The 13,892-nt window shown below is 39.5% G+C and overlaps 1 protein-coding gene across 3 annotated transcripts in view; it reads left to right on the top strand.

Annotated features, from left to right (window-relative positions):
• Positions 1 to 13,892, top strand: part of SHTN1 (shootin 1) — a 160,833-nt gene that overhangs the window by 78,019 nt on the left and 68,922 nt on the right. For all 3 annotated transcript variants that reach the window (XR_016280057.1, XM_089510014.1, XM_089510013.1), the window contains exons 10-11: positions 2,380 to 2,533; positions 6,039 to 6,141. Coding sequence is in view for 2 of the 3 variants with exons in the window: in XM_089510014.1 (XP_089366140.1) it covers positions 2,380 to 2,533; positions 6,039 to 6,141 (257 nt within the window). In the remaining variant the exon portion in view is untranslated. The remainder of the gene's footprint in view (positions 1 to 2,379; positions 2,534 to 6,038; positions 6,142 to 13,892) is intronic.

The raw sequence follows: 13,892 nt of genomic DNA, 5'->3' as shown, positions 1-13,892 counted from the left end.
TAATTTGGTTATACAGTAAGCCCTCCTTATCTACAGATTTTTTTATCCACTGATTCAAGCATCCATGGTTTGAAAATATTCCAAAAAGTATAAATTCCAAATAGCAACCCTTGATTTTCCATTCTATACAGTGCGTCCTCCCCTTATGCGGGGATTCGTTCAGGATTCCTCTGTGTAAGGGGAATTCCATGCATGCTGGAGCCCCATTGGAACTAATGGGGCTTGTGCCCACGGCAGCACAGCGGTGCAGCAGTGCTCACATGCCACAGGTGCGCGCCCCATTACTTCTTCCAAGGTGCATGTCGGGCTCTTCCACCACAGCTTTCAGTGTAAAACATGGGCACACTGTATAAGGGACACCATTTTGCAATGCCACTGTCCTTAATGGGACTTGAGCATCCATGGATTATGTTATCCATACAGGATCCTGAAACCAAACCCCAGTGGATAACAAGGGCCCACTGTATCTATTTAAATGCTGTATTATAATAAACTATCTAGGAATAAATATAACCCCCCTCCCCTTAATTACTGATTTGAATGGCCAACAAATTGCTATCTTTCTTTAATCCCGGCTTCTTATTTTTTAAAAAACAAACCAAGCAAACAAATTTATTATCAAAATAGTCTCCTTATTTTTTTAATGGTAGGTGTTCTTATATAATACAAAATCTGGAAATCTAGAGACCAAAGTGAAAACTGAGATTTTAAAAGAGAGCCCAAGACATCAATGAATGCTAACAATATGGGGAGACATAGATTTTTGTGGGTTTTTGGTGCTATGTGGCCATTTTCTAAAAGACTTTCTTCCTGATGTTTTGCCAGCATCTGTGGCTGGCATCTTCAGAGAATGCTTGCCTGGAATATGGGGAGACATCCAACATTGTGCAAGTAGATTCCTGCTCACTGGGACTGTACTCTTCTCTCCTCTCCTTCTTTCTGTAGGCCCCCTATCAGCTATGGGAGCTTTGGCCAATAATATTTAAAGGAATTGTCCATGGACTAGTATGAATCTCCAATCCATTTGCAGCTGATCCATGGAGAGCTTCCAAGAAAAGAGAAACACATGTAGCCAATGAGTATAGGTATAATGCCGGTCCCTGGCACTCTGGGGTGGGATTGCTGGTCCACACATCAAATAGCTTAAGTAGCACTGGATCAAAGGATTCTCTAAAACAAATTTTGAGGGGCCTATGAGACTGCAGAGGGAATTGTCCCCTGCCTATTCTGAAGCTTGTATATCTGTGAAAGCGGCAAATTGTTTAAGACAAACTGACTTCAAACAGTTTTTAAGGGTTTCTTCTTTCCTGTTGAAATTGTCTTGGTGTCAACAGGAAAGACGAAACCCTTAAAATAAACAATGTTTGGCTACTAGTCCTGGAAAACATCAAAATCAAGTCGTAGAAAATGCAAATGAAAACCAGCCAGGGAGAAGGGGGTTTCCCAGCAGACAATAGATCATTAATTAAATAGACACCCTGAGGCCTTGCCATTCAACAAGAGAACAATACACAGAATAACATGTAAATCACTTCCTCTCAACCAACAGTATATATAACCCACTCTCTTCCATGCCAGCATTCTCTGAAGATGCCAGATGCCACAGCTGCTGGCGAAATGTCAGGAATAACTCTTCTAGAACATGGCCTCATAGCCCAAAAAACCCACAAAAAACTATGGACGCCAGCCCAAAAACTATGGACTTCACACAACTTCAAACAGTGTATTCCTGGTACACTACACAAATTATAATGCTAGTTAACACCCCAGTTTCAAGAGGAGGCTCTTAGCTAGTATATCACATCACTTTTCTGGTTCCCAGACTGCACACACATTCCAAAACACTCTCCACCATTCATATGGTCATCCACTCACCCTGGCCTTAGATAACATCTTTCCTCCTATCTTATACCTCAATGCATAGTTAAAACTGAACTTGTCACCTCATCACTATAGCCACAAGTTTTACATTCCTATGGCTATTTATGCTGATTATGAAAGTCCTTCCTGGGCATCAATTTACTCCATGCATCTTTCAAAGTAGACCTAATCTACGAAAGTTTGTTACAACGTCTTTTACACAATTAGTCTCATAAGTGCGCCAAGATCCCTTTGCATACTGATTTCAAACAGAATTATCAGATTAGTAACTTTGAACTTGTAAATACTAGTACTGTACTGAATAACAATAAATTGGGTATTCTGTTCAACATACTGCTAAATGCTTTTATGTATCCAAACCATACTATTGGAACAGACAGAATTCTGGACTTTGTAAAATTAATGGCTTGATTTGGTTTGACTGTTCCTTTGTAACATTGGTGGAGAGAACCAAAGAGGATATTGATTGTATTGTAGTTTTATATTTGCCAATAACAGGTTGAAGAATTAGAGGAACAACTAGGTAATGAAGTCTTGCATAAGGAAATTAAATCACTGAAACAACAACTGGAACTGTTAGAAGAAGATAAAAAAGAATTAGAAGAAAAGTGTCAAAGTGCTGAAGAACAAATTAAAAGCTTAAAGCATTCAGGTAAGGCAAACTTCATAGAATTGAACATCATATTATCAAATTCCAATTAAAACTATCCTTTGAATAATTATTATGTCACGTTGTTTGATCACAGTACTGTGATGCAAGTGACTGTCAAAGCCACTAGGTTATATTTGCAGCTAAAATATCAGCAATCTGTAAAGTATATTTTGATATACAGAGTTGAATGTGTGTGTTGTGTGCCTTCAAGTTGTTTTCAACTTATGGTGACCCTAAGGCAAACCTCTCATGGGATTTTATTGACAAGATTGGTTCAGATAAGGTTTGCCATGGCCTTCCCCTGAGGCTGAGAGTATGTGAACTTGCCCAAGGTCACCCAGTGGGTTTCATGGCCAGGTATGTAGTATTTCATTGCTTTATTAAAACAGTGGCACTTAGGTTTAATTCATGACAAACTTATTATGACCAGAAAATGCATCTACCTTCCACGTACGATACAGAATTCACTCTGGGATTTACCCTGAACTTTAAAGGAATTGTCCAAGGTGCTGAGACCTATCTTCAAGACAGGTTCTGCACTGTAGATAGCACCTTTAAAACCCAGAGCGGATTCACTGCCCCACTGATATGGGAACCACCTGCTGCCACTGCACCTTTTGAAATGCCACAATGGCCTGATATAGAGGAAACCATTTTTGTATTCCTAAGGAGGCATCCTCTCAAACGTAGGCATCATGGCGAGAGTAAAAAGATTCACACAGACATTCTAGATACAGAAGTTATTTGTATAGTCCAAGAAAAGAATTAGCCCTTCACAGTGAGTTAGAGAGCTGCAACTCCTACAGATGTCAAGGTTTTGTTTCCCCTTGTGTTATGCGAGTGACATTTTAAAAAGTAAATGCTGTGTCAATGGCTATGCAGAAGGAATTAGCTTTGCAACTCCCATGAGTGTTAATGGCTAAAATCTGTGGGAGCTGTGTGGCTAATTCCCTGCACATCAGGCTAAACATTTACCCCTCACTATCTGACTGTAGAACTTGTCTGACTTGGTGGCTATTATTTGTCCAGTTTATAGGGTAAAGCAAGACATCAGGAACACTGACAAAACCACTTAGAATACATACAGTATGGATCAACTACTGTAATTTAGTTGTTACCAAAGACTTATTTGCCAGGATGGTGCCTGACCAGCTTACAGCATTGTACCTATTAAGTGCTAAAAACTGTAATTTACGACTCTTTATCTAAGATTGCCATTTCTTAATAAATTCAAAATACAGTTACCAGCAGGGGAAGTACTGTTTAACTATCCTAAAGCAGCTGGATTATGTGGATGGAAAATGTCAAAAGAAAAACATACTAATGCTTTTGTGCAAGGTCCTAAAACTGTTTTACAGTGCTGTGTGTTAAATTAATCACAGGCTTGAAAATGACTGGAAAACCTATGGAAATTACCAAGGAGACTCTCGTTCAGGGACCACTATAGGACATGAAATAAATTACCAGAGTGTGCGTATTGACTAAATTTCAATTTGATGGCGTCCTTTAATGGTTGCCATATTTCAGCTATTACCTGAACAGTAAAAATAATGGCTGTTTACTATATCAAAAAGTGAGAAGAAGAACACACTAATGATTTTTTAGGGTTTTTGAAGTGGTAGTATATCAACTGAAGCAGAATGCTATGGAATACAAGTGAACAGAACCAATAATCAGTACAGAGATACTCGGTGTTAAGAATAGGGATGTAATTCTTTGTTAAGTTTCTTCCTGAAGGAAGAAATGAGCAAGTTTAGCCATTTTCTTCCTGCTGCAAAAAAGTCTACACAGTTTTTGAGGCCTATTTGCAATCTTATTCTGTGAAAAAATTATCACATGGCTGTTTTGTGCAATAAAATAAAATAAATCCCGGCCTTTTCCAACAGCATTTTCTAGACATAAAATAATACTTTTATGCAGAAATACATAGTTTTATCTGAAAAAAAGCTATTTCCTGTGCAGAAAATGATGTTTTCTGTGCAAATCAACAGTGTAGAAATTTTGCACAGAATAAGTCATGAAATGTGAAGATTCTTGTCAGTCCAGGATTCCTCTCATCAGTGTTTTCCAGCATGTGAACACATATTTTTCAATCATTTTTTGAATATTTTAATATATTTTTCCATGTCTAGTTAAGATCCAGTGCTGGTTTCTTTATCTTGGTTTGCCATTGGGCATTCTAGATTAATCTTCATGTTTTGGTACAAAGGAAGCTGCCTGATGCTGAATCCGACCTTTGGTCTATTTGGCCAGATATTGTCAGCTCTGACTGGCAGCAATGGCTCTTGAGGGTTTCAGGCCAGAAACTTTCCCAGCTTTATCTGGAAATCTGTGGTATCCCTTGATAGTTTCTCATTTGATTTCTAACCAGATCCAACCCTGCTTTGGTTTCTAAAATCAGTCAAAGTCAATGTGTTCAAGGTGGTATGATATTTAAATATACACTAGTCACAAAACATAGGCTAATCTAGCAGTAACAACTAAAGCAGTGTAGTTGGACTTAGGACCCTCAAATAAGGAATTACTTCTTGTAGGGAAGCCCTATCAATTTATTTAGTTAGACACCAGATTCCATCTGATCTTGGAAGCTAAGCAGGGTCAGCCCTGGTTAGGACTTGGAAGGAAGACTGCCAATGAATAACAGGTACTATAGGCTATATTTCAAAGGAAAGAAATGGCAAAACCACCTTGAGTATTTCTTGCCTACAGAAAATCTTATGAAACACAAGGGTTGTCCGTAGGTTGACAGACAGCTTGAAGGCATAAGCACACATTAGTTTACTCACAAAGAACATGTATCTAGATAGATAAGAAAAGTTATCTTTTTGGACTCTCTGTCCCAGAAGCCTCCCAAAAGACATCTGGGAGCTGTAGTGAAAAATAAGTAACTTTTACAGACAGACAAATAATTTATCTTCATCGTTATTTTAGCCTGTTTTGAAATATTTATCAAATTGTGCTCCCACCAAATGATGAGAGATAGATAAGTACAAGAAAAGGAGAATTTTCCAGGCGGACACTCTCTGTGTATATATGGCCTGGGGCCTATGTTATGGTCCTTTTGGCATCTCTGTAGGAGGCTTTGGGAAGGTATTTTAACCAATTGATGTGTCAAGGGTGCCTTGGATATCATATGTCCTTCCACAGCATTTCTAGCACTAGAACTTGACCATGGCTGCTATGTTGGAATCATTGTATGCTGGAAGCTCCAGTTTCTGGACATCTGGAACTTTATGTTTCAGAATCTCAGAGATGACATATGATGTTTCAGAGAGGACACCCAGTATTACCAAGACAATGGTTTATTTCATTTCAGTTTATATGGGATAATTGTTTCTGACAAATATTGTAGGCGAGAAAGCATGATAGCAAACAAATTGCTAACCCATGGGCTGATGCATCAATTTTCATTTTAAGGAATCTGCTTTCTGTTCTGCCAAACGTATGTTTGCTATTTTCTAATATACTTTGGGTTTAATAAGATTTTAATTCTGTCTTTGTACAGTGGATGAACTTCAAAAAAGAATGCAACAATCAGAAAACCCAGTACCTCCCCCACCACCACCGCTGCCACCTCCACTTCCTCCACCTCCTCCAAATCCAATAAGGCAAGTACAGTATATATTCTAATGTTAGGTTCTTCAGATTCTCAGTTTGTCACACTTTAGATGTTGTTGGACCCTACCTCCATCATTCCTTACCATTGGCTCTGGTAGAAAGTGATGGTGGAAATTGTAGTCCATCAGCAACAGAGGCAATACCAGGTTGAGATCAAAAGGATGTTTCTTATTGTTAAATTGAGAGGATATTAAAGACCAGTAAGATTCACACATAAGATATCAATAAGACAGTCAACCCAGCATCCTCCAAACTTTTGACTACAGCACCCATGAGCCTCAAGCATGGTTACTGATGGCAGGAATAATGCAGGCTGCAGTATAAAAGATGTTCCAGATTTCCTACCACTGAACAGCAATTCTACATTACACAATCAGCCAAAAATAATTTCAGTGGCTTAATATAGCATGAACGTTGTGAAGACAGACTAGAGTCCAGGTTTTTGTTGTTGTTGCTGTTGTTTTGCTCCTATGAATTTCTGTGTATTCTTTTGGACAGTCAGATTGGAATTTTAGCTGTTAATATAACTGATAGCAACTGGAGACACAAACCAAGGTCCTAATTGATCCTTAGTGGAGCATAAAACTCTGTCAGGATTCCTTCGCCATGCTTCCCCTTACTTTCTACTGTGCAGCTCCAGCTGATGGCATCAGGGCCACTTCAGCAATCAGCCAGTATATTTGCTGGAGGTTTGAGAGAAAATTGTTCTTAATTTTTTCCCTAGCTGCAAATCTGCAGCTAGATCTGCAGCTAGATCATACTCTGTATCAAGTGCACTGGCCACTGATTTGTCATGGGATATAACCCAGTGCTGTCAGCAGAGGTTGCAACAAATGAGGGGGTATTGCAAAAGGAGTTACTAGATACCTCCTTCGTACAATGACCTTAAAAGAAGATGTGGTAATGTAATAGCAGCCTACTGCAGTGTATGACACAAACAGGATGCTCACCACAGTTTTAATCTATTGTCCATAAATTTTTATTTTAAAATTTATTTTGTATCTATGCTGCCAGGATAAGCTCCTGCAATAAATCTATTATTATTATTATTATTATTATTATTATTATTAAACTTTATTTCTAAAGCGCTGTAATTATACATAGCGCTGTACAAAGTTGGTAAAATTAAAGAGTGTATAAAAGCCTGCCCAAGGCGTACACTCTAAGATAATAACAATTAACAAGAGGAATAGATAAAATTACCATATAGAAAAGAAAAAACAAATTAAAAACATCAAATATAAAACAAATCACATCACATCAAATATTATCAGACAGCCAGATGACAATCACAAATTTCCAGAGAACACTTCCCTACATGTAAATCTACATGTTCTATTCAGTTGGTTATTTGAGACCTCTTGCCTATCTACACACTTTGGTACCCCCAAGGTTCACTTAGCAAATTAAATATAGTAGGTATCTTTAAATCGAATTCAAAATTCCCAATGAAACAGTATCTGATATCACCTGCTGAAGTGAACAGTAGTAGATCTTTTATGGAGGAGAGATCTAACTTGGATTTTGACATCTAATCTACATCTGCCCAAAACACCCTGAAAGATTAGGACATGTTTTTACTTGCCTTAATCATGCAAGAGATAATTCAGAATCTCACCAAATCAGTATAGTTAATTAAAAACTTAGATTATATTAGCAGAACATACACAATCTAGCATTGCAATGTTTTTTTAAAAAATGGTTTTATATTTAATACCCCAATTGATTTTTTTATTTATTACATTTTTATTTCACCTTTCTACTAAAAAAAATAATGCAGCTAACAAATGAAAGAATAAAACCATTAAAAGAATTCCAAGGTAAGTAAGCTACATATTTGTAATGACAACCGACCTACAGTTAACAAGGAAGAACAGAAAAATCAGGTCTTTTCCTGCTTTTCTTTTAGAATATACAGTAAGTGAAGCTGTTACTAACCACTCAGCCCTAACACAAGATATGCTGAAGCTGAAAAATGGAGGCAATGGTGATATTTTCTTTCAGGACAAGGGCTGTGGAACATGTGGCCCTCCAGGTGTTATTGGACCCTGCCAATGATGAGGGATGGTGTGGACAGTAGTCCATCAATATTTGGAAGACTACAGATTCCTCAACCCTTTTTAAGTATGTCAGGCAGAGGGGAAACATAGATCAGTCAACTAGAGCAATACGTGCTGATGAGAAAGGCAGGTTAGATGTCTATGGCCCAAAACATACACGTAAAATAAAGCAGCTTCTGGGTGCTGTGAGGGCATGGCATTCAAGTGACCCCCCCCCCCCCAAAAAAAAAAAAATCTGGAAGCTGTTTTGAAGCTGCGATCCAGTCCTCTGGACCAGATCAAAAATGAGGGGGGGGGGGGGGGGGAACAGCTCATGATAAGCCATCTATTTTTCCCCATGAATTGATGACCAAATAGTGACTTAGCAACTACATATAATTTCCACAGTTTAACCCACTGCATCTCTAATTTTCCATGGCAGTCAAGCAATATAGAAATACTAGTATAGGGATGATCTTCAGATGTTACTGCAAGAAAATTCCATCAAGAAATGTGGTATTAATCTATTTCCCCAAAGCATTAAAATTATGCCCAGGGTTTATAGGTGTGTAATGACGTCATATGGGCCCAGATCCATCAAAAACTGCTAATTTTTAGCTATGTGTATTTCACATTCAACATGAACTGCAGCATATTCATAGGTTGAAATCTAATTATAGGATTTGTGCTAATGGATCGTTCTGAGATATGAGCTTCTTGTTTCTTAAACGCCTTTGAAAATATCTGAACTGCCCCCAGAAGTCTAATTTGTGCCACCTGGTGTTTCAGTGTGCTGAATAGTTATTACAGAAATCATCTAGAAGATGACTGGTTCTAATCACTAAACTATAGATTTTTATTATGAATAATGGAAAAGATTTCAACTGAACATTATGAATAGGACTGCACAAATCTAGTTGCCAAGTTGACATTGGTGACTGCCTGTACTGTCCCTGTCCAGAACAAGAATGCACATGATGAACTTTCTGACTAACGGGTGTAAGAATTGATATCATGCTGGATGCAAGAGAAAAAAATATCACTTGATGCTTCAGTCTGATCCAGAGATTGATCCAAACCCAGCCTTTCCTCTCTCTTCCTCTTCTTTCTCTCTTTTTCTCTCTCCCTCTGTATAACAGCCAACAAGGAAGAGGTAGAGGTGACCATTAAAAATAACTATTAAAGCAAAGCCATTCTTCACCTCCCCCTCCTCCTATTTTTCTCCTTTAAAAGTTGCACACACTAATCTCACTGATAAGTACATATAATTTTCTTCTTGTTTTGTCAAAAGATACTAGACATTGAAAAGGAAAAGTACAGTTTTTAGCACAGAAAGGGGGGGGAGTTAATTTTTATGGTGGAACATATTGTTCCAAACATTGTGAACAAGATCCACTTTTCAATAAAAATATACAAATGATTTTAATGGAAACTTAGCCTGTCATAATGTCTGATTCCTTGAATCTCTAAATAGCCATTTGTAAGCCTCTTGTTTCTACCTTACTTTACCTCATGTGACTTGCCTAATCTTTGCTTCCCGAGCAATTTAGATCTATTTGAAGAGAACAGTTGCTCTGTTAATTCTTTACATGCCATGCCCCCAGTGTGCTCAGTACTATATCTCTTAAAAGCCTTTCTGTGATATTCCAGAAGCAAGCAGAGTTATAATCCATTTTAAATTTATGAAATACCTAATGCAAAATAATATTCACACATGATCTAAAGCTCAAAAGAAGGTATGCTACATATTTGTTTGTTTTCCACAATGGAATTTCTAAGATGTTGCCTTAAACAACTCTTTCAGTTTAAAGTTATAAACTCATTTTTACAATTTTTTTAGTAAAACCTGCCACATTCCAGACCTAGAACTGTTAGCTTGTCATGGGAGATTTTCTGTATGCTTTTTTATGTTAAAGAGTACAGTAATCAATATGACTGGTTGATGGATCCTGAAATCAGGTTAATATCTCTTAGATGGACTTGTTACATCAACAACAGAAAAACATATACACACATACACATCCTTTACACAATGTCTAGAATATAGTACTACACCAAGCCCAATTGCAATGTATCTCAAAATGGTAAAACATTATTTTTTCTAGACCAGTTTTTGTTTGAAAAAGCCAAGTGAATCTCTTTCTTTAAAAATTCTCAGCATATTAACATTACTTGGGAGGGAAAAGGCATCTCAGTGGCAAAAATCATGGGGGTGTCCTTTAATGTCCTGGGGAGTTTTTATGTACGGGGGGGGGGGGGGACTGTAAGAGGAAATGGGCTGAAATTCAGGGACAGTGTGTAGTATTGTCCAGAATAGTGTCCTAACGGCCATGCTAATCTACTTGTGGATAAATTCTACAATGAAAATTGAAGCCCATGGCAGAATTTTATCACAACACTGACAGTATTATATCATTATCATAAAACATAATTCTTACATGGTCTCTTGAATGACCCAATGAGACTGCGGCTGGAAAGGGATTTTTGGTTCTAAGGTAACAAGTACTTCGTGCCATTAAGAAGATATGTTGGAGTCAGTAAAAGAAACAAATTGTTTATCCACTCTGCCTCTTTCAAGATTTAAATTTGGCCTGTAACTTCTTCCAGTTTAATAATAATAATAATAATAATAATAATAATAATAATAATTTTATTTATATCTCACCTCTTCCTGTAGGATCGAAACGGCTTACAAACACAATAAAATACAATACAGTAATATACTAATAAAAACTGATACACTCATAAAATACAACTCTAATACAGTACAATACAATTTAAATAATTCTCCCTCCCCCTTCTTTACATAGATAACAAAATATCAAAATATAACAATGATAAAATATAAAATAATTCATTAAACCATTAGTTAAAGCAATCAAAAGAGGAAGAAGCAAAGATGTTGGATAACCAGTAGGGAGTGATCAAAATGATGGTCAAATATCAGTGGGGTGACCAAGTGTATTATTCAGGGAAGGCCTGTTGGAAGAGATCTATCTTGATGGCCTTTTAAAAGGCATCAAGTGTAATAATGTGTCGCATCTCTTCTGATAGTCCGTTCCATAGTTTGTGAGCAGCAGATGAAAAGGCCCTCCAGGTAACCACAGCAAACCTAGTCTTCATTGGCTGCAGTACGTTTTTCCCAGAGGAACTAAATGTGTGGGGTGGATCATATGGAAAAAGGCAATCCCACAAGTAGGCTGGACCTAAGCCATGAAGGGCTTTAAACATCAGCACCAACACCTTGTACTGTGCCCAGAAACTAGGCATTTTAATACCAATGTTATATGGTCACCCCTGGCTGTTCTGGTAACCAATCTGGCTGCCATATTTTGAACTAGTTGAAGTTTCTGGATTAGGTACAAGGGTAGCCCCATGTAGAGTGCATTACAGAAGTTGAATCGTGAGGTTACAAGCATTTGCACTACAGTTTCCAGGTCCCCCAGCTCTAACGTCTTCTGCTAGTTCCTTTCTGCCAATAGTATACCCGTGTGAGCTATCTTTACCATGTGGAAGCCTACCTCTCTTGAGCATCTCGGATATTCCTCATGGTTTTACTAGCAATGAATGGACCCCATTCCTATTGCCAGGCCTTCATCCCAGGAAAACTTTAAAAGAAAGCTCAGGGGGCCGAGGAAGAAGAGGCTTGACCAGTGAGCATAGAAATAAGCATCATATCCAGGAAATCAGAAGGGAAGCTGTTCCAAACTGGAAGTGAATGGGTTGTATGTTTCGTCTTTCTGCATGGATGCTCTGCAAATGGAAGAGTGTGTGAGCAGAGTTGAGCCAAACACTTTCGTAGAGATATTGAAAGAATGGAATAGCTGGCACTCAGACATTAAATAATAATAATAATAAATAAAATATTTATTTATAACCCGCCTTTCCACAGATCAAGGCGGGTTACAGAAAATACCATTACAGCATAAAATCACAATAAAAACAGCAAAAATTACATTAAAATGGCAAAACACAGGTTACCATAACAATATCCAGCTAGCTACGATATACAAGCAAAATGACAATGAGGGGGACAATGAGGGGGAGGAGAGACTGCATTGGGGACAGTTAGGGGAAAGCTTGTTGGAACAGAAAGGTTTTTAATCCTTTCTTAAACAGGTCAAGAGAGGTGGCCGAGCGGAGCTCACCGGGAAGCAAGTTCCAGAGCTGGGGGGCCAAGATGGAAAAGGCCCTCTGCGTTGTTGTGGCATATTTCGAGTCTGGAACTCTCAGCAGTTGCTTCCCAGCCAATCTGAGTGCGCGGGGCGGATTGCATGGGGAGAGGCGGTCCTCCAAGTACCCTGGGCCCAAGCCATTTAGGGCTTTATAGGTGATAACCAACACCTTGTATTGCGCTCGGAGGCGAATAGGCAGCCAATGAAGATCTTTTAGTACTGGTGTTATACGGCTGGCCCTGGAAGATCCAGTGACCAGTCTTGCTGCCATATTCTGATCCAGCTGTAGCTTCCGAGTATGGTACAAGGGTTGCCCCATGTAGAGCGCATTACAGAAATCCAAACGAGAGGTTACCAGAGCATGTACCACCGTTACAAGGTCCCCTCGGCCCAGGAAGGGTTGCAGCTGGCGTATCAACCGAAGCTGATAACAGGTGCTCCTGACCGTCGCATCCACCTGAGATGTAAGGTGGAGCGACGAGTCCAGGAGCACCCCCAAACTGCGAACAGAGTCCTTCAGGGGGAGCGTGACCGCATTCAGGACAGGTGGACGAACCTCCAATCCCGGGCCGGGGGAACCTATCACGAGCACTTCCATTTTCTCTGGATTCAAACTGAGTCTGTTTTCCCTCATCCAGCCCATTACTGACTCCAGACAGGCATTGAGAGGAGAGATGCCATCCCTAGTCACTGCATCAGTTGGAGACACAGAGAAGACTATTTGGGTGTCATCAGCGTACTGATAACACCGCGCCCCGTGTCTCTGGATGATCTCTCCCAGCGGTTTCATGTAAATGTTAAATAGCATGGGGGACAGAATGGCTCCTTGAGGGACACCAGATGTAAGTGCCCTCTTATCGGAGCACACGTCCCCCAGCTGCACCATCTGGAATCTACCCGAGAGGTAGGAACGGAACCGCTGGAGCGCAGTGCCCCCGATTCCCAACTCCCTCAAGCGTTCCAGAAGGATACCATGGTCAATGGTATCGAAAGCCGCTGAGATGTCCAAGAGCACTATCAGGGACACGCTAACCCTGTCCATGCCCAGACGGAGATCACCGACCAGGGCGACCATGGCAGTCTCAACTCCATAGCCCGCCCAGAACCCGGTTTGAAATGGGTCCAGATAATCAGCATCATCCAAGATCGATTGAAGCTGGATTGCAACTGCCCTCTCGATCACCTTCCCCAAGAAAGGCAGTAGCGAAACAGGCCGATAATTATTATGCATCAGGGGGTCTAGGGAGGGCTTTTTTATCAGCGTTTTTACAATGGCCAATTTTAAGCTGGTTGGAAATTGCCCTTCCCTAAGTGATGTATTAATTATGAGGTGCAACATAGTAGTTACAACCGCACCCCCCTGAGCCGCTAGCCATGAGGGACAGGGATCGAGAGAGCAAGTTGTCTTCCTAACACTTCCAAGGATCTTGTCCACATCCTCAGTACTTACAGACTCAAAATAATCCAGTACAATTGAGTCCACGGAACCTCTGGAGACCTCTACTCTGATTTCTGAACAAATACTGG

Source organism: Sceloporus occidentalis, unplaced genomic scaffold (assembly GCF_023333645.1).
Source record: "Sceloporus occidentalis isolate IW3139 unplaced genomic scaffold, rSceOcc1.0.p SCAF_2, whole genome shotgun sequence".
In the NCBI taxonomy this organism is placed as follows: Eukaryota; Metazoa; Chordata; class Lepidosauria; order Squamata; family Phrynosomatidae; genus Sceloporus; species Sceloporus occidentalis.
The sequence above is the reverse complement of the archived record's forward strand: the minus strand, read 5'-3'. Positions and strand labels throughout refer to the sequence as shown.